This window comes from Cavia porcellus, unplaced genomic scaffold (assembly GCF_034190915.1).
Source record: "Cavia porcellus strain 051 isolate PalLab524CR breed Dunkin Hartley unplaced genomic scaffold, mCavPor4.1 scaffold_7, whole genome shotgun sequence".
NCBI classification, from domain to species: domain Eukaryota; kingdom Metazoa; phylum Chordata; class Mammalia; order Rodentia; family Caviidae; genus Cavia; species Cavia porcellus.
Window position 1 is genome coordinate 15,340,288 of NW_026947490.1, and position 19,279 is coordinate 15,359,566.

At 45.1% G+C, this 19,279-nt stretch overlaps 1 protein-coding gene across 7 annotated transcripts in view; it reads left to right on the forward strand.

Moving 5' to 3' along the window:
• Positions 1 to 19,279, forward strand: part of Wdr62 (WD repeat domain 62) — a 46,242-nt gene that overhangs the window by 19,725 nt on the left and 7,238 nt on the right. For all 7 annotated transcript variants that reach the window (XM_013149830.3, XM_063252633.1, XM_013149832.3 and 4 more), the window contains exons 10-21: positions 601 to 738; positions 4,792 to 4,970; positions 6,598 to 6,689; positions 8,041 to 8,166; positions 10,489 to 10,556; positions 10,638 to 10,759; positions 11,353 to 11,428; positions 12,608 to 12,719; positions 12,809 to 12,872; positions 13,425 to 13,550; positions 14,583 to 14,713; positions 17,375 to 17,427. In XM_013149830.3, the coding sequence (XP_013005284.1) occupies positions 601 to 738; positions 4,792 to 4,970; positions 6,598 to 6,689; positions 8,041 to 8,166; positions 10,489 to 10,556; positions 10,638 to 10,759; positions 11,353 to 11,428; positions 12,608 to 12,719; positions 12,809 to 12,872; positions 13,425 to 13,550; positions 14,583 to 14,713; positions 17,375 to 17,427 (1,287 nt within the window). The remainder of the gene's footprint in view (positions 1 to 600; positions 739 to 4,791; positions 4,971 to 6,597; positions 6,690 to 8,040; positions 8,167 to 10,488; positions 10,557 to 10,637; positions 10,760 to 11,352; positions 11,429 to 12,607; positions 12,720 to 12,808; positions 12,873 to 13,424; positions 13,551 to 14,582; positions 14,714 to 17,374; positions 17,428 to 19,279) is intronic.

A 19,279-nucleotide genomic window follows, 5' to 3' on the forward strand; every position in this document is an offset into this window, starting at 1 on the left:
CAAGGCAGGTGCTTATGCCGCTGAGCTAAATCCCCAGCCCCTGATTTATCTTTTCTACTTGGAAATCACTTTTTTTTTCTGGATAGAAAATGCTGGGCTTACATTTTCTTTTCATAACTGTCTTAAATATTTTATACCATTTTTTGATCTGCTTCATAATTTTTGACTAAGCTGCCCATTTTACTTGGAAATTTATTTGTGGAGCTTTTTAAGGCCTGGGCTGAATTAGACAATAAAGGTAGCATTTTATATCTTTTTGTGGGAGAGATTGCTGTGAATTGAACTTGAGGAATGCTGAGCTATATCCACAGTCCTCTTTCCCCTCTCTACCTTTTTTTTTTTTTTTTTTTTTGAGACAGTCTTGCTAAGTTGTCCAAGCCAGCCTCAAATTTACAATCCTCCTGCCTCGATTTCCCAAATAACTGGGATTATAGATATGCACCACTATGCCTGGGTCTTGTTTATTTTTAACATAGAAGGTATGGCATTATACCTTGTTTTCAGCCAACTTTTTTCACTAGAATATAACAACATATCATTGTATAGTCATTGGCATCATCATAATGTATCACTCTTTGTCTTGTTCTCTGGGAACTGTAGGTATATCCCGAGTTTGAAGATGAAAGAGCTTGTTTACCATCAGGATCTTTTCTGACTTGTTCCTCAGACAACACCATTCGTTTCTGGAACTTGGACAGTAGCCCTGAGTCTCACTGGCAGAAAAGTATATTCAGCAGTGTGAGTACCTTTATTGTGATCTGTCTTTTAGGAGGATTGAAGACCCCTTCAGGCCACTGTACAACGCAGGAACACTATTACAAAGCCTAGGTTTCATTAGGGGCAAGACCCAGAAACCAAAGGGGGATCCTTTATATGTCCCTTCCTTTTATTTTTCTCTCTCTGTTTCCCTTTCTTTCCTGAGAGGGCATGGTCTGTGCTAATTTCTTTGTCTACCAGCTCCTGATCTCCAGGTGTATATGGATCTGAAGCACTGTTTAGGTACTACTGCACTTTGAAGCAAGATGACTTTGCTCCTCAAATTCTTAAGTCAGAATTCCCTGGGACAGCACCTGATAGGCTACTGCCCCTGTCTTAAGTATCTACCATGCAAAGAGGCTTTGGGGTGCTAATAGGATCCTGGGGAGAGTTTTGATGGAGGCTGGGAGAAATGATTTACTAAAGAAATGTTGGTTAGTATTGCTAGGTCAGTAAGGAAACTTTCTGGGGAGATGAGAACTGAATAAAATAGTCATTTATTCTGCAGCTACTGATTGAGTTTGTGCCATGGGCTTTGCTGCATGCTAGAGATACAGTAGTGACTAATACTGACCCTGCTCCTGCCCTCCTGGCACCCCACAAGTCTAGTGGGTAGAAATATATATGATTGGACAATTTATGTTTAATCACAAGTATAGTAATCACTGTAAAAGAAAAGGACATTGCATGGTATTAGAATACACAGGCTTATCAAAAAATATGAATTTATTTTGTTGAAAGAAAATCACTTTATTCTAATCATTTCTCAAGTGATATCATTGTGACTGCTGTTTTGTTTTTGAGACGGCTCTCATTGCGTAGTTTAGGCTGGTCTCAAAGTCACTGTGTGTCTGGCCTCAAACACTGGCGATCTTTCTGGCTCAGTCCCTTGAGTGCTGAGGTAATAGGCATGTGCCAGTAGGCATGGCACAACAGCTGGTTAAAGAATCCATACCAATATTTGCCCCAAATTATGCACCATTTCCATGAACTTCTGTATAGTCAGAACACTCTCTTTATTGCCAGTCTGAAGATGTTTAACTTATGGTTTTACACTTTATATTTTCATTATTAATTACATCTTCATGCTAATACAACTAGGACAGAGTTGATTTTCCAGTTCTTCAATTTGAATTTTTTTTTTATCAGTACCGGGGATCAAACTCAGGACTGCCTGCTTTCAAGGCAGGTTCTTATGCTGCTGAACTAAATCCCCAGCCCCTTCAATTTGAATTTTTTAAATAAAACTTTATTGAACTAAAAACATGCGTACCTCAAAGTCCACCAACTTAAATTGCAAGATTAAATAAATTCCAGCACATTGTACAATTTTAACCATAATTCAACTTAGGTCATTTTTAATTTTTTTTTTTTTTTTTGTCTTTTTTCCTTTTTATTGGTTCCAGGGATTGAACTCACGACTGCCTGCTTGCAAGGCAGGCGCTTATGCCGCTGAGCTAAATCCCCAGCCCAACTTAGGTCATTTTTGTTATTCCAAATCAAAACACTCTACCCACTAGGCATATCTCCCAATATCACCTCCCAGATCTAGGCAACCACGGAGCCATTGAGCATGAATATCTTTTTTTTTTTTTTTTTTGTGGTACCGGGGATTGAACTCACAACCTCAGGCTCAGGCAGGCACTTAGGCCACTGAACTAAATCCCTGGCCCTAATATCTTTGGGTTTTTTTTGTTTGTTTGTTCTTGTTTTTTTTTGGTACTGGGGATCAAACTCACAATCTCACGCTTGCCCGGCAGGCGCTTATGCCGCTGAGCTAAATCCCAGGCCCGAGCATGAATATCTTGATTAGATTAATCCATTTATAATTCTCTGTTTCTGCTCCACATTGAAACTATCACGAGCGTAAAGTCAGCCTGGTTCTGTGAACGCTCCAAAAACTTTCATCTCATATACTTAAGGGCTACTAAATTGCTGCTGCTGCACCATCTGGGGTCCCTGCATCTCCTGCTTTGAGGGCTTGGTGTTAACCTGCCCCCCCTGAGGCCCCCAGTGATGGCATGACCCAGTGTGCATCCAACAGCAGAACCCATAGCCATACCAACTTCAGTGGTGCCATCTGGGCTGTCAGATCTGGCTGGTGGGGAGCAATGGCAGGTGAGTTCACTGTGTATGGTGGGGCTGCTGCTGGCCACTGAGCTGCTGATGCCAGCGTGGGCGCCGTTCTCATCAGAGGGGCCAGGCTTGCCAGAGTGGCCACAGGAATGTGCAGCTTCAGCTTCCACGCATCATCCTCAGCATACAGCTGCTCTACATCTAAGAGTATAGCAGCTTCTGCAAAGGAGAATCAAAGAGTAAAGTGTGAGTTTAAATCTTTAAAAAGTTTTTATTGTAAAAAGGATGTTGTCACCAGCCATAGTGGTGCATGCCTATAGTCCCAAAGGGTGAGGCAGGAGGATTGCTGTGAGTTCAAGGGCAGCCCATGATACATAGAGAAACCCTGACTCAAAAACAAAAACAAAAACAAAACATTGCCATTAATCCTCAAAATATTCCCCCTACCTCCAGATGTGGTGGTGCATGCCTCTAATCCCAGCACTTGGGAAAGCTGAGACAGGAGGATTGCTGCAAATTCAGGGTCTGAACTTTATATAGCAAGACCTTGTCTCAAAAGCAAAAAGGCACTAGGCATGGTGGCACACACCTATCATCCCAGCGTTTGGGAGGCTGAGGCAGAAGGATTTCAGCCTGGACTACATAGTTCAAGGCCAGCTTGAACTGCATAATGAGGTCCTGTCTCAAAAATAAATAAATACTCCCCCTTCCTTTGAATGCACCTATTCCATGGTTCTTAACACTTTAAGAGCCAGTTCTGAAAGTCTTCTTTTATGACTGTCTTTATAAGGTGTGATAAAAAATACAATGAATCCTGCTGCTAAGTGCCATCTAGTGGAAAGCAGGTTCATAAAAACATGATGGTGTGTCCTCACCTGTTTTATTCACTGGATCTGATGCCATGTGATTTCTAGCTCCACCCTAAAGTCAAAATGACCATGAAAAGTAAATGTTGTAAATCAGGACATGGAAGTAGTCCTGACAGCACACAAGATACTCAAAAGGGGTTGGGGATTTAGCTCAGTGGCATAAGTGCCCACCTTTCAAGCACACTGCCTGAGTTCGATCCCCGGTACCAATTAAAAAAAAATACTCACAAAAGAGGACTTTCAGAATTGCTTCAGAAAGTAGCAAGAATGATAGCATAAGTATGTTTGAAGCAAAGGGGACTGTTTTGAGAGAGATTAATGATGATATGTCTTTTATTGTAATGTTTTTCTAATTGAAACATCCTCTGTAATTTTGTGATTGTACATATATAACAGTATCCTGGGATGTTGTCTGGGTCATTGGGAGGGAAGCAGATTCCTCTTGAAAGAAACAATTGAGCTGCCATATGCAGGATTGAGAAAAGTAAAGAGAGAAGAGGAGAGAGTTCCACAACACCTAAAGAATAACTTATGCAAAGGCCCTGAGGTGAGAACAAGTTTGTTGAGTTGGAAAACCTAAAGGAGATCCATGTGGCTAGAACAAAAAAGCTCTTAATGAAGGATGCATGTAGCAGGTGCTCCTTTACCTCTCTCCTTCCCTTACCCACATTTCTTCTGCACTGTGATAAACATATATATGGCTGCACGCAATAGAAAAACTCAAAACAAAATAAAATAAATTTTGGTTTTCTGGCTCATAAAAGGAATCTGGTGTAAGCCGTTTTGTCAGTTCCAGGAAGCCCGTACAGACTCAAAGGACTTCTGTCGCTCCACTCTGTCATTTGAGGGAGTAGTTCTCATCTTCATGATCCATTATGGTTGAGGAAAGGCAGGAAAAGGGTTCTTATTGCTGTAGATCTCACCGCCCAGAATTTATTCATGTGGCCTCTAGCTATAAGGGACATTGGAAAACACAGGTTTTAAGGCTTCCCCCTCAAATCTAGAGTTGTGTTGCTAATGAAGAGATGACTGGCCTCAGGGAGGCACAGAATTCCTCGCAGTACTGACCTCAGCCCTCTCCTTCCTGCAGACCCTGCTGAAGGTAGTGTATGTGGAGAATGACATCCAGCACCTTCAGGACACATCCCATTTCCCAGACCGGGGCAGTGAAAATGGAACACCCACGGATGTGAAAGCTGGGGTGCGAGTCATGCAGGTCAGTCCTGATGGCCAGCACTTGGCCTCAGGCGACCGAAGTGGAAATGTGAGGCAAGTGAGCCCTGGCCATGCCTAGTGTATGTCCTGCCAGGTGTGGTGGTGCATGTCAGTAATCTGGCACTCAGGAGGCTGGGGCAGGAGAATTCCAAGTTCAAAGCCAAGTGTGGGCTACAAGCAAAATCCTATCGCAAAAAAAATATGTGCACTTCCCAGCTCCAGTGGAAAAGAGGCTGGTCTTAGCACCTCCAGCTGCCCCCTGGAGATGAGATATGAGGAGCAATCCAGTAACCCAACCCCCTCTGGAAACATAAGCCAGGAGGACTGAGGTCTATGTAAGTAGTAAGATCTCAGCAGCTAGGCCATGTAGACTGCCTACTTAGTGAGTGGGCAGGCAGATTAGTAGCAATGCTAAAATGTCAGTGCCAGCTGCAAGAGATCCTGGACGCCCTGAGAGAATCCAAGAGGGTGGGACATTTGAGGACTTACTTACCCTGCTAAGTTTTTTCAGTATGATAGCAGAGGATGAGCCTATTATAGACCATGTTTAAGATAATGTGTTGGAGTTATCATAGCCATCCTGAGGCACCCAGAGATCAGGTTCTAAGTTGTCCAGTTGTCCCGTTGTCTGAGAAGAACAGAAAATGCAGATTTGATTTTTTTGTAAAATTCTGATTTTTTGTGTGTGTTCATCTTTGTTTTTGTTTTGTCTTTTTGTTTGTGTTTGTTTTGTCTTTTTGAGACCGAGTTTCACTATGCAGGCTGGCTTTGAACTCATTACACAGGCTGGCCTTGAACTCAAGGCAATGTTCTGCCTCAGTCTCTCTCTCTTTTTTTTTTTTTTTTTTTTTTTTTTTTTTGTCTTTTTCGTTTTTTATCGGTACCAGGGATCGAACTCACGACTGCCTGCTTGCAAGGCAGGCGCTTATGCCGCTGAGCTAAATCCCCAGCCCCCTGCCTCAGTCTCTTAAGTGCTAGGATTACAGGCATGCACCAGTACACCTGGACAAAATTCTAATTTTTAAATGCTGATGACTGTTACTATATTCATCATTGGATGAGGCCGATTAATATGTGAGCAAGTTGCTTCCTTAGCAGGACTCTGCTAAGGCAATGGCAAGCAGAAATAAGGACTAACGTGGTCTAGATTCTTCCCCTTGTGGGTGCTAGCCTGATCACTTTGGGTGTTTAATCCCTTCTGTGTAAGTGTAGTTTTAGATCTGCTTTTTAGATGAGACCAGGGAAGTCAAGTAGCTGGGTTAAAATCATGCAAATAAACAATGAAAAGACTAGGATGATCTGTTGATTGATTTTACTTGAAGTGGATGTGGAAGGTCTAGATTTGAGACTCCTTGGGAATGAGAGTACTGTCTTGGACTATGACCACAGGCTCTTTTCCCCTCAGATCACCTTGATACTGTCCTCACAAATAAGTTCCCCCAGGGGAATATCCTTGACCCCATGACTGACAAGGAGCTGATGCCCTTGAGGTCTCCCTGGCTCCCCATTGCCCCTTTCAGTGGCAGTCTTCCTCATGAGAAGGTGTGGCTGAGTTTCTCTGGACTCGTTGGCATAGAGAGTTCACTGTTGTCTTCCTAGATGTTCTGACCTTTTATAACACAGCTCAGAGTTGGACATGAGGGCTATGGGCAGGGTACAGTGGGCACTGTGTGTCTCCCAGGATCCACGAGCTGCACTTCATGGATGAACTGATCAAGGTGGATGCCCATGATGCTGAGGTGCTCTGCCTAGAGTACTCCAAGCCTGAGACTGGTGAGCCACAGAAAGGGGTGCTTTGGATCTGGTGGGACTGTGGATGATAGCACAGGGTCCTGCGTTTAGTAAAGGCCCCTGTTGCTGGATCCTACAACCAAGGTGATCCGCAGGAAGGGCTCAGTTCAACTTGTTTTTGCTGGGCCTAACACCCTGAGCTGTTCCCAAGCGAAAGAGGTAAGTAAATGTCTGGATGAGCTCATCTTTTGCTGGAGAAAAGTGACTGACTATAAGACATTATTTTGAAAAAGTTTAAGCCTGGAGAAAAGTTGCAAGAATATGCTAAGGATCCTGTGCATACCCTTTACCCAGCTCCCTCATGTTTTTCCTTTGAAACCCAGTTGACTCTGTGACTGTGTATGTGACTGTGCTTCCCTGTTACTTCTCTGTGCACACAAGTTCACATGCACATGCCACTCTCAGATGCTTCCCAGTGCATTCCCTGTAAAGGAGGACATTGTTAACAGAACTAAACCACATTTGTCAATCTGGGAGTTTCACTGCAGTACTATGCTGTCATCCATCCTGTGGTCCTTATTCAAATGTTTCCACTTGTCCTGATACTGTCCTTTATGGTACTTTTGTTTACCTAACACAGATTTATATGTGTAGTTGTCATGGCTCTTTCACTGGTATTATTCTGAAACATTTCCACAGTCCTTTTTGACCTTGGCTTTCAGTACAGACTAGTTATTTGGTAGAATTTCCCTCAATTTGGTTTGCTTGTTTTCCACAACATTTGGTTCAGATGGTATGTCTTTGGCAGGAATGTAGGCAGTTATGTTTTGATATGTTAAAAGATTTTTCTCAATGTCTTTTTTACTCTCCCATCCCTGTGCCCTCTGCTCCCAAATTCTCTTTCATCTGGTATAACTCTTACACCTTTCCTGAGCTTCCCACCACCTCTGGTTGTGTTGCTAGCTCCCAGCCATACCAGGTGACCAGAGCAGGCACTACAGGAGTGGTGGGGGCAGTTGGAAGGAGGAGGCAGTTGGAGCAGTTGTTAGTACCTAGGCAATGCCTGGGTGGTCAGAGCTTAAAGGATTTTAAATGAGGCTGAGAGGGTTACCAGAGTTTCACAGAACATGCCAAAGAATTGTACTCTGCCAAGGCATCTACCATAGACACTTAAGGGGACCATCCATATGCATGTCTTCCCTAGAAGAGTGCGTGGAAGCTGTGGGAAAATCCACCCAGAACTGAGGGTATGGCCCTTTGTAGGTTTGGGGAAAGTTTGCTAGAACCCAAGACCCTTTCTCCAAGGACTGGACAGCTCAGTCACCCAGCCCGCTGGAAGGCTGAGGCATCCAGTCAGGTTTTAAGGACCTCAGTTCTTTCTCTCCACCCACAGGGCTGACTTTGCTGGCCTCGGCCAGTCGAGACCGACTGATCCACGTGCTGAACGTGGAGAAGAACTACCATCTGGAGCAGACCTTGGATGACCACTCATCCTCCATCACAGCTGTCAAGTTTGCTGGTGAGCCCCTTCCTTCTAGGTTCCTGTGCCATTAGTGGACTCTCCCTTTAGCTGAGTAGCAAAGGAGAGGCAAGCTCCAGATTTAGATTAGCTATATCTAAAGACAGATTTTTTTTTTTAATTTGTTTTTTTTTTTGTCTTTTTCTTTTTTATTGGTACCGGGGATTCAACTCATGACCACACACTTGCAAGCAGGCGCTTATGCCGCTGAGCTAAATCCCCAGCCCCCAAAGACAGATTTTTTAGTTTAGTTTGTTTGTTTGTTTGTGAAAATTAATGTCCATCGATTTTATTTACACCATTTGTAGTGGTATATACCTGTAGTCTCCACTACTTAGGAGGCTGAGGCAAGAGGGTCTCTTGAGCTCAGAAGTTTAAGGCTAATCTGCACAGCATAGTGAGACTGCCATCTCAAAAACACAAAGCAAGTGAGTTAATTACACAAAATATTTTCCATTTTTATTTCTTAATAAACCCTAAATTAGGCACAATAGGATAAGCTTGTTCCCAGAACTTGGGAGGCTGAGACAGGATGTTCACATTTGAGTCTCACTTGGGTAACTCAGCAAGGCCCCGATTGAAACAAAAAATAAGAAGTGCCGGAAATGTAACTGAGTGCCCAAGAAAATTGTTTACAGATAATCTTATGAATGAGAATGTGTCACTGTTCCTTGGTCTCCCCACTTTCTGCTTTGCCTAGCTGAGGGGATAGGGAGTTGGGTGGGAACATAATGTTTGGTAGGTTTGGATGAAGATCTCACAAAGGACTTTGGTCTGCTCAAACTTCTCAGACATCCCTTATGTTCCAGTAGACACAGGGAGTTAGAATAAATGGGTAAATGTAACAACCTGACCAACAGGGAACTTACTGTAGTAAATGGTCTTGATCCTGAGAGGAAATGACTATCCAAGGAGGTAGCCAGGAGTCAGTCCCTACAACCCATGGGGAAAGGGCATGGCCCTTTTCTAGAGGTCCCATACAACTTGAGAAGATGCCCTGCATAGCCAGTCAGGACTCAGTGGAAACTACCTTACCAAGGAAAAACTCAGGGTTGGAACCATCATCTGTGAAATGTATACCCAAACTAGCAAATATAATATCCGTAATTTACAGCCTATTACTGTGACTATCCACACCAAAGTCACAACTGGTGACTGTGAACTGGGATAGATACATTACTGTGTATGACCAGAGGCTTCTCTGGTTGCTTATGGTTTGAACATTGATGAGCACTTAGATTCAGTGCTACAGGGTGTAGAAGCAGAACATGACCAGGAGCTTGAAGTCCTTCTTGGGTTCCTCTGAGGTCACAGTTCTCCCTCATAGGGCTCACTCCCTTCTGCACATGTAGTGACTCCTGTTGAGTGACATGTAGTTCTTTTTTTTTTTTTTTTTTAAATCGGTACCAGGGATCAAACTCACAACCGCCTGCTTGCAAGGCAGGTGCTTATGCCACTGAGCTAAATCCCCAGCCCCTGACATATAGTTCTTATATGTCAGGTCCCAACTCTCATGTCCTATCATGAATAAGCAGCATCTCTCGTATCAAGACTCTTAAGTGCAGGGGCTGGGGATTTAGCTCAGCGGCATAAGCACCTGCCTTGTAAGCAGGCAGTTGTGAGTTCGATCCCTGATACCAATAAAAATAAAAAAGACAAAAAAAAAAAAAAGACTCTTAAGTGTTTCCTGTTTGTTCATTTCTTACTATAAAAGGCAGGAGAATAATAAAAGTGAGACCATTCACAGTGCTTGCCACACAGCAGTTCTATTCTAATGGCTACGCATGACTCTGCAGTAGGGAAAGACTGTTCTTAGGCACAGTGTACAGACAAGAAGCTGAGCCCATTTGGGACGGGCACAGCATGGAGCAACTGTGACCCTGGCACCAGAGAATGCTTTTGTTCAATCATGACCCTGTCCTGGCCCTCTGTGCACCTTGGGACAAGGGCTCTGTGTTGCTGAGTCCCATGTTCATGAGTGTGCATTCAGAAAGATGAGATCAGGCACATACACTGGCCTATAGGACTCATGTGGATGCCCCAGTTGTTCTTGGTTGTATGTCCTTCCTCCTGTCTTCACTTGTCCCTGCTGTAATCTCACTCCTCTGCTGCTCAGTCCCACATTAGAAATGATGTTCCATCTCTGTCCCTGATCTGTTTCCCTATGTATCCTTTCCCTTCAGAAACCTACACCCAGCTCACCTCCAGGCAGTTGTTCTGATCCTAGAAGTTAGTTGATTCCCTTAGAAGTGGAGTTTCTTAGCTAGGGTTCCCATCTGTGTGGCTCAGCCTGAGCTCACCCTGTGCCTCTTCCTCCCCCAGGCAACAGAGACATCCAGATGATCAGCTGTGGGGCTGACAAGAGCATTTACTTTCGCAGTGCCCAACAGGTAGGGTAGAGTGGCCTCCTTGGGAACTGGAGTCTGGTGCTTGTCAAGGGTGTCCTCTGAAGGTCTTGCCTGCCTTGCCAGACCTCGGATGGACTCCACTTTGTCCGTACGCACCATGTGGCAGAAAAAACCACCTTGTATGACATGGACATTGACATCACACAGAAGTACGTGGCTGTGGCCTGCCAGGACCGAAATGTGAGGTGAGGAGCTGCCCTGCCCATGTGGTTCCAGAGAGGCTGGGGATGAATGAACCCAGAAGGTGTCTCTTAGAGGCCGGGTTCTTGTAGGCTTAGCCACCAGGCCCACAGAGAGCTTCCTTTTTGCTCTCTCAGGGGTCTCTGTAGGGTGGCCAAGAAGTGTTGACAGCTTAGAAACTCACTCATTAACCCACCTTCCCTGATCCCCTGTCTGGTCTGGACAGTACTGGGGTCACAACAATGGCCAAGTTCTCCATGGAGCTCACAGTCTAGAGAAAGGGGCATAACCACCTCACCAGACAGTGACAGAACAGAGAGGTCAGAAACGGGGTAGGGGACACAGGGAGCTTTGGAAGATGTATTGTCACCTTATTAGTGGCTCATTAAATTACAGGGGCACTAAGCTTGCTGGGTAGAGGGGAATAGACTTAACTCCCAAGTACATGCCCTCCATAACACCAGCTTGAGATGGGTTTCACACCAGGCATCAGAAGGGCATGAGAGACAGCAGGGATTTCCAGGGGAGAGGACAACAGGAGCTGGGGGATGGGGCCTGGACAGGGACCCCCTTATGTCCCCACATTCTGCTCCCACAGGGTCTACAGCACAGTGAATGGGAAGCAGAAAAAGTGCTACAAGGGCTCCCAGGGTGACGAAGGCGCCTTGCTGAAGGTGAAGAGTGGGAGTTCCTGGGGAGAACCTCAGACAGGCACACAGAGCCCTGTCTGCTGCCAGTGGGCCACCTGAATCCTGGTCCTTGATGCTTCTCCAAAATGTCATATGCTGACTGGCTGGATGCTTTGGTGGGGGGAGCAGTCCATGTTTACTGTACCCTTCCCCAAGTGAGAGTGCTTGAGTGGGGTTCGTTTTCATGACAACAGAGTATGCTGGAGAGAAGCAGAGAGGTAAAGAATCCTCTCCTGGGTTGTCCTGCTCCAGAAAGCAGAGCCTTGGGCCTAGAAGAGTTGTTCTGTGTTCAGGTTCCACCATCTACCTTGAGCTGGCTGTGTGACATTGGATACGTATCATCTCTTTACCTGACTTATCATTTGTAAAATGCAAATAATAAGAGCCTCTAAGCCTAGTGTGGTTATAAAGACATGATTATAGGCATACAACCTGAGGCAGGATTACAACCATATAGCCTGGGTAACTTAGCAAGACCCTGTCTTTAAAGAAAAATAAAAGGCTGGGGATGTAGCTCAGTGTGAAGGCCCTGGGTTCAGTCCCCAGTACTATAAACAATAAAAAACAAAACCAAAATGGCCTCTGTCCTTCATTATTCTGTGGAGGAATTAAGCTCATTCATGTGCATTACTTAGTCCAGGGCCTGGCCACTATTTTTTTTTTTTTTTTTTTGGTACCGGGGATCAAACTCATGACTTGCAAGGCAAGGCAGATGCTTATGTTGCTGAGCTAAATCCCTGGGCCCTGGCCACTATTATTACATGATGGTTATTAATATCTTTATCTGCAAAGTGGGAGCAGAATTATCTCCTGCCAGGCTGTGTGTTTATTTGTTGGTTAATTTTTTTGGTTTGGTTTTGGTTTTGGTTTTGGCTTTTTGAGAAAGGGTCTTGCTGTGTAGTTCAAGCTTACTGAACTCACTGCATTACCAGGCTGGCCTTGAACTTGTAGCAATTTTTCTATCTCAGCCTTTCAACTACTGATATTACAGGTATGTACCACCATCCCTGGCTTACCAGGGTGTGTGTTGTAAGGGCTCCCTGTAGATTTCTTGCACTGAGCATCCAGCACAGCATGGGTCATCAGTCAGTGAAGGTGAGATGTTTAGTCCAGGCCTCACAGACACAATAAAGTAAAGTGACAAGTGGGTCTTCTTTCTGGCAGGTTCACGTGGACCCCTCAGGCACCTTCCTGGCCACAAGCTGCTCTGACAAAAGCATCTCAGTGATTGACTTTTATTCGGGCGAGTGCGTTGCCAAGATGTTCGGCCACTCAGGTGGGTGACCCTCACTGCCTAGGCCACCTCTCTAGCCATCCACAGCCTCTGCCTTAGAAGCCAAGGCAACTTCTCTGCTTTGCTTACAGAAATCATCACCAGCATGAAGTTCACCTACGACTGTCGTCATTTGATCACAGTGTCTGGAGACAGGTCTGGAGACCACCACGGGCTGGGCCATCCTGTAGGAATGGGTGGGATACATATCCCAGGGAGAGTGAGGCTCAGCGACCAGCAGCACTGTGATTACAACCTGCGCACACAGAGTGCGCTTCAGAGATTTCCAGCCTGGTCCTGCCACACACAGTGTCATCCCAGCTCTCTCATGTATGTTTGTGACCCTGAGCCTCATTTACTCTCTAAAAGAGAGATGACATTGCCTCCCTTAAAAGCCATGTGATGAGAATTGAATGGGATTGACACATGTGGAGCCTATGTTTGGTGGCTGAGGAAGTTTTTTCCTTGACTCCCTTTGATTTACCACATTCCTGCCCCAAAGCCCCAGAACAGATCCTGGTTTTTTGGAATGCCATGGGTCCAGCGCAGATGTAAACATAACAAACTCCCCAACACTTGCACTGAGCTGATTGGGTGCCTAGGAAATAGAGAAACTCAGTGGAGGTCCAAGTGGCTCTAGGGTCAGATGTGGCAGTGCATCCTTGTTCAGCCTCCTTCCCACTCCCTATTTCTCCTTGGCCTCTGCAGCTGTGTGTTCATCTGGCACCTGGGCCCTGAGATTACCACCTGCATGAAGCAGCACTTGCTAGAGATCAATCACCAGGAGCAGCACCAGCAGCAGCCTAAGGACAAGAAGTGGGGCAGCCACTGCAGGTCTTGGTGGCCAATCTATCCACCAGGGTCCCTATGAGAAGTGATGCTTGGCACATGGCCAGGGTCACTGGGGGAGATATGGACTTCGAAACAAAGTCCCAGTGATGCCCCTTCACAGCACAGGGGCAGCATGCTTGGTGATCTCTGAGCACTGTGATGAGAAAGCTCCAGGGGACTGGGCAGACCAAAGAAGGCCCTGACTGAGCCAGCAGCAGGGAGGGTTAGGTGGCTAGGAAGGGTATGAGAGGGGAAGGCCCAGTGGAGCTAAGTGTCCTCTTTTTCTCTAACAGAAAGTTATTCCTTCACTTATTTTGAGTCTCCTAATTATACTTCTTTAAGGTCTGTGTGCTACAAATGAGCTTTATTTGGGCCAAACTCAGGTTTGGGTTTTCTTACTAGAAGTGTTGGTTTGGGGTGCTCATTTTCAAGAGGAAGGATTTTGAGTTTTCCTCTCTGCTGCCTTTGGGTCTGTTCCTGTCTGTGCCTGTCCTCCTGGAGGCTTTTATCATTTCTTCATGCAGATCTCCAGGGCTCTGTAGTGATCAGGTGCACAGGGCCACCTGCCCTGAGGCAGTGAGCAGTGTCACAGACCTGCAGCAAAGTAGTGGCCTGCCCGCTAGCACCTGGCTTTTAGGCTCACTCACTCCTTAGAGCTGTGAGCCACATCTTGGCTCTAGGGTCTGCCTTGTTGAACATGACTGAGTTTCCACACTGAAGGAAAGAGAAGCTCTTTGCTGTCTCCTAAAGGGAACCCAGCCACATGGGACTGCAGCCTCATTGCCTACATTGTGTTCTGCCCCATAGTTGTGTCTTGGGGAGCCTCTGTTCTTGTCAAGCCCAGGCTTTGCCATATCTCCTTTCCTGATGTGATAGGTTTTAACAGAAGGACTATGTCAAGTGAGAGGCTTTCTAGCATCATCTCGACTAGAAGCCAAAATATGTTTCTGTGGAGCTTGACACAGGGCCTACCTAGGTAAGTCCTCCTCTCACTTCATTTTCCAATATTTCTCTCCTTCTCGTTCCTTGCATAAGGCAGGAGATGTACGCATCCATGTCCAGCGAGATTCACTCCCTGAGCCCTGGAGAGCAGTCAGAAGATGAGATGGAGGAGTGTGAACCAGAAGAGCTGCTGAAGACACCATCCAAAGAGAGCCTGGATCCAGGTTGGGAAAGGGACCCTATCTGAACTCCATCCTCATGGAGAATCATTACTAAGTCTTGCACATTGCTTTGTTTTGAAGGTCTGGCACATAATTAAAGCTTAGTAGTGAGGGCTTGGCACATATTGAAGCTCAATAATCATATCAGTCAAGACTCCTTCAGTGTAATAGCAGCTAAACTCTCACTGCTGTAAGCTGGATAGAATCTTTTTGGTGCATATAACTGAAAATTTGAGATTGTCTCTAAGTGTGGCCAGATCAAGGTATTCAGGTGATGATAGGCTATTTTCTCTGTCTGATGCTGCTTTTCTTCTTTTTTAATTTTATTTCTTTTTCTTTTTCTTTTTCTTTTTTTTTTTTTTTTGCGGTGCTGAGGATTGAACTCACAACTTTGTGCTTGCCAGGCAGGCACTTATACCACTGAGCTAAATCCCCAGCCGTGATGCTGCTTTTCTTCATTTTACTTGTGCTCTCAGGCAGATTCTCCCTTTACTAGGGTAAATAATGTCCCCAGCAGCTGTAGGTTTATGAAACTCAGTAAAAAGGAGAGTAGCTCAAGAAAAACTCTAAAGCATGAACCGTGGTCCATTTTTGAGCAAGTCACTGTGATTGACCAGCCTGAAACATGTGATCAGTTCTGTGAGTGGATGTTTTAGTCAGCACTACTCAGATCACCTGACTGCAAACGAGGGTAGACCAAAAGTACCTCGTTTTTCCCAAAAGACAGAATTCTTGTTTAGGCAAAGGAGAGAGTAGCTCATCAACTCTGTAGAAAGCCACGGTGTCTATAAATAGCTGCCATTCAGTATAGCAGCTGATAGTTGCAACATAGCTGCATACATTCCAGGCATCAGAGACATAGTTGAAGAGGTAAGACATTTTTCCCCTTGAAACTCTCCATGAGAGGAAAAACTTTCCCAGAAGCCCCTGGCAGACTTCTTTGTCCCCTTGGCCCTGGTGCCTCCAGCCATAAGAGGTTAGGAATAGTGGCTCTTACCAGGTGTTTAAAGGTGAGTGATAGGCTCTCCTTGCAAGGGAAGAACAGGTAAGAGCTGACTAGAGTCAACTGCAATGTGAGAATTCAACCTTGAAAACTCACCCAATCCTTGCAAGCAGACAGTCGTGAGTTCGATCCCCGGTACCAATAAAAAGGAAAAAGACAAAAAAAAAGAAAAAAGAAAGAAAAGTCACCCAATCCAACCCCTTCTATGGATTGATCACTTTTACTAGTTTGGTATGAGTTCTTTCCCTAAACATGAATATACCTGTATACATAGCCACAGCCAACACATTACTTCTCTAAATTGTGATATACCTCAGATAGTCTTCTCTTTTTCCTCTCTAAAGTGTCTTATCCAAGTGAACACAGAGGCACATACCTGTGATTGCAGCTACTCAAGAAGCTGAGGAAGGAGAATCAAAACCTTGAGCCCATCCCAGGCAACTAAATGACATCTTGTCTCAAAATAGAATAATTAACACATTCCTGCTGGCTTGAATGACCACCCCATCAGGTGACTTATGCCACTGGTGGTACAATGTATCTAGTCACTTTCATTGATCTTTTTAGGAATTGATATAAAGCCACTCGACAAGACAGCTGTGTATGTATACCAGTGGTTCATGACACCTGGCAGCAAGATGTCCAGGCCTAGCCCCATTGTGAGTGTGTTAAAGGAGGCAAGGATGTAGCTTAGCACTTCCTGGTTCAATCCTCAGTCGCATAAAAACAAAACAAAATGTCTCATCCACTGCATCAGAGGGTACAGAACAGAAGCTGCCCTTTTTAAACAGCATTGTGGTACAATTAACTGTTTCCTCTCCAGGTGGGCCTTTAGGTTTCTCCTGTTTTCACATCATATTGTACAGGAGGCTATACCAGGATCCTGGGCCTCCTCTTTAGGCACATGTGAATATATTTCTCCTTTGCCCTGGATGAAAGTTGAAGTTGAAGAGTGGCTTGTTTTGTTTAGGTTAACATGTCTCTCTATGAGCCTGGGGATTTAGCTCAACAGCATCAGTGCCTGCCTGGCAAGCACAAGGTTGTGAGTTTGATCCTCGGTACCAAAAAAAAAAGTCTTTGTTTTTGGGTTTTTGTTTTGTTTTGTTGTTTGTTTTTGGTGGTACTGATTGAACACAGGGTCTTTATACTCAGCTACATCCCTGAGATATCTCTTCCACCCCACTCAAAGAGATATGAGCTGGCTAAGTTTCCTTGGTTGGGCTCAAACTTGTTATCTTTCTGCCTCAGCCTCTTAGCCCTCCAGTGTTCTAGGATGATAGGCATGAACCACTATGCCAGCTAGAACATTTTTAATTTCAAAAGAGAACTCCATAAGTACCTGCCTGGCAAGAGCAAGGTTGTGAGTTCCCCAATACCAAAAACAAAAAACCTCGCGAAGAGCTGACCCTACCCAGTATTCTGCTAGTTCCTCCATTCTCCTGCACTTTTATTGCCAACATTTGGTAGTATAAAGCCTTTTAATCTTAGTTTTGTGAGTAAAACATTGTGTCCCATTGTTTAACATAGCACTTCCTGACAGGGAGTGAGGGTGAGCATCTATCATTCCTCAGTGGCCTCTTTGGAAAATGCCATTTGTCCATAGGGCCCACTTGTCTCTTGAATTGTTGTCCTCTTTTCATGGATGCCATGTGTCTCTCCAGATCCTCAGTGCCCGCTGACCAATGGCAAGCTGCCCCTCTGGGCCAAGCGGCTGGTAAGTCTTCCAGGGACTGACAAGGGAGGGGCCCTCCCATGTTCCTCTTCTTCCTGGGAACCCCCTCTTCCTTTTCCACATCTTCCCTTTCGCTGGAGAAGTTCATTACCCTCTGATCTCAGCTCATCCCACCTTTGGACCACATAGGCCTGGCCCAGCATTGTCATGACCATTGGAAATGAAACAGTGAAGGTACAGACAAATGCTCACCCTTTGCATGCTCATTTGGTAGTGTAGGAGAAGGACAGTAAATACCTTAAATAAATGTGACTAAGTCGTGTGGTATGTTGGGAGCAGATAAAGAAGAAAAACATTGGGAAGAAAGATAAGAAGTGTCACCCTGGCAATTTAGGGTGACAGAAAAGGCAGAAACAGAAAAGGCAGCACTGATGCGATACAATTGAGCAGAGCCAGTGAAAGTGAGACACAAAAGATACAGGGATAGAATGTTTTATGCAGAACAGTCTACCAGTGCCTCCCATGAGACAGGATTGTGCCTAGCATGTTCAAGGAAGAGCACAAAGTGGAGGTGCCTGGCTTGGGGTGAATGAAGGGCCCAAAGAGGAGAGAAGAACTCAGAGAAGAAATAGGCCAGATGGTTGGGGATGTGACTATGGTGAGGCCTCTCCACATTCCCTGTGGGGCAGTTCCACTGCTTCCCCATAGCACTAAGAGACATGGAGTCGAGAAGGGACAAATCCAACTTTGGTGTGGGTAGTCCTGCAGCTGCATGTGGGAACCAGTCTGGGGTGCACAGAGGTCAAGGAGGAGGCAGAAAAGGCTAGGGGTTCAGCCAGGGGAAATAATCTTGATGGATTTTGGAGGTTGAGCCAGTCACCAGGATGGGAGAGAAGGAAGAGGCCCAAGATGACATTAATACATATATAGAATGATCGTTGACTTGTGCAAGGTACAGTCTAGGAGCTGGTGGATAAGAAGCTAGCAGCAAAGTATAGACCCTAAATATCCTTGCTGCTCCCTCAAATAAAACTGATGGTTTAAAATTGCGTAAAGTCCAGCCAGAGGCCAGATGTGGTAGCATACACCTGTAATCCCAACATTCAGGAGGCTGAGGGAAGAGGATTACTGTGGGTGCAAGGCTAACCAGGGCTACAAAGTGAGTTCAAGGCCAGCCTGAACAGCATAGTGAAACTCTGCCTTGAAAAGACAATAAATAAACAAATAAATAAATAAAATCCAGCCAGATATGGTAGCAGACATCAGTAATCCCAGCATTTAGGAGGCTGAGTCAGGAGGATCACAGCAAGTTCAAGATCAGACTAGGCAATATAGTGAGACTCTGTGTCAAAAAAAAAAAAAAAAGAAAGAAAAAAATGTTTAAAATCCAAATTTACTGTGTTCATGCTAAGTTTTTTCCAGGCTCTGTAAGTAATGAGCCAGTCTATAGCACAGAAATCACGCAGTAGCATCTGAGACTGCAGGAGAGGCATTTGAGTCTCTGCCCAGGCCTCTGACACTGTGGCAACAGGGATGTTGTGGCACCTGTGTTTCCCTAGCCCCTGGCTCTTGTGTACCCAGGGCAGCAGCACAGGCTCATGCATCTCTGTAGGACTCAACTTTGCTTATGCACAAGTGAGTTCCTTTTGGCTTTTGATACAACTTTCTCAAATAACTAAACTATTGTGCATAATTCAGAGAATTTATTCAGTTCTTATGTTTAGCAAGTTACATATGTATAGCCTAAAACAAAAATAATTGTGTGTGTTCTCAAAAATAAGCATGTGCATCTTGTGTATTGGATATCATATATCCACCCTCCACATGATATAGTGACCATTGTGCTGTGAGGCGACTGATGGGGGGGAGTCCAGTGGCTCAGCATGGAGAGGCC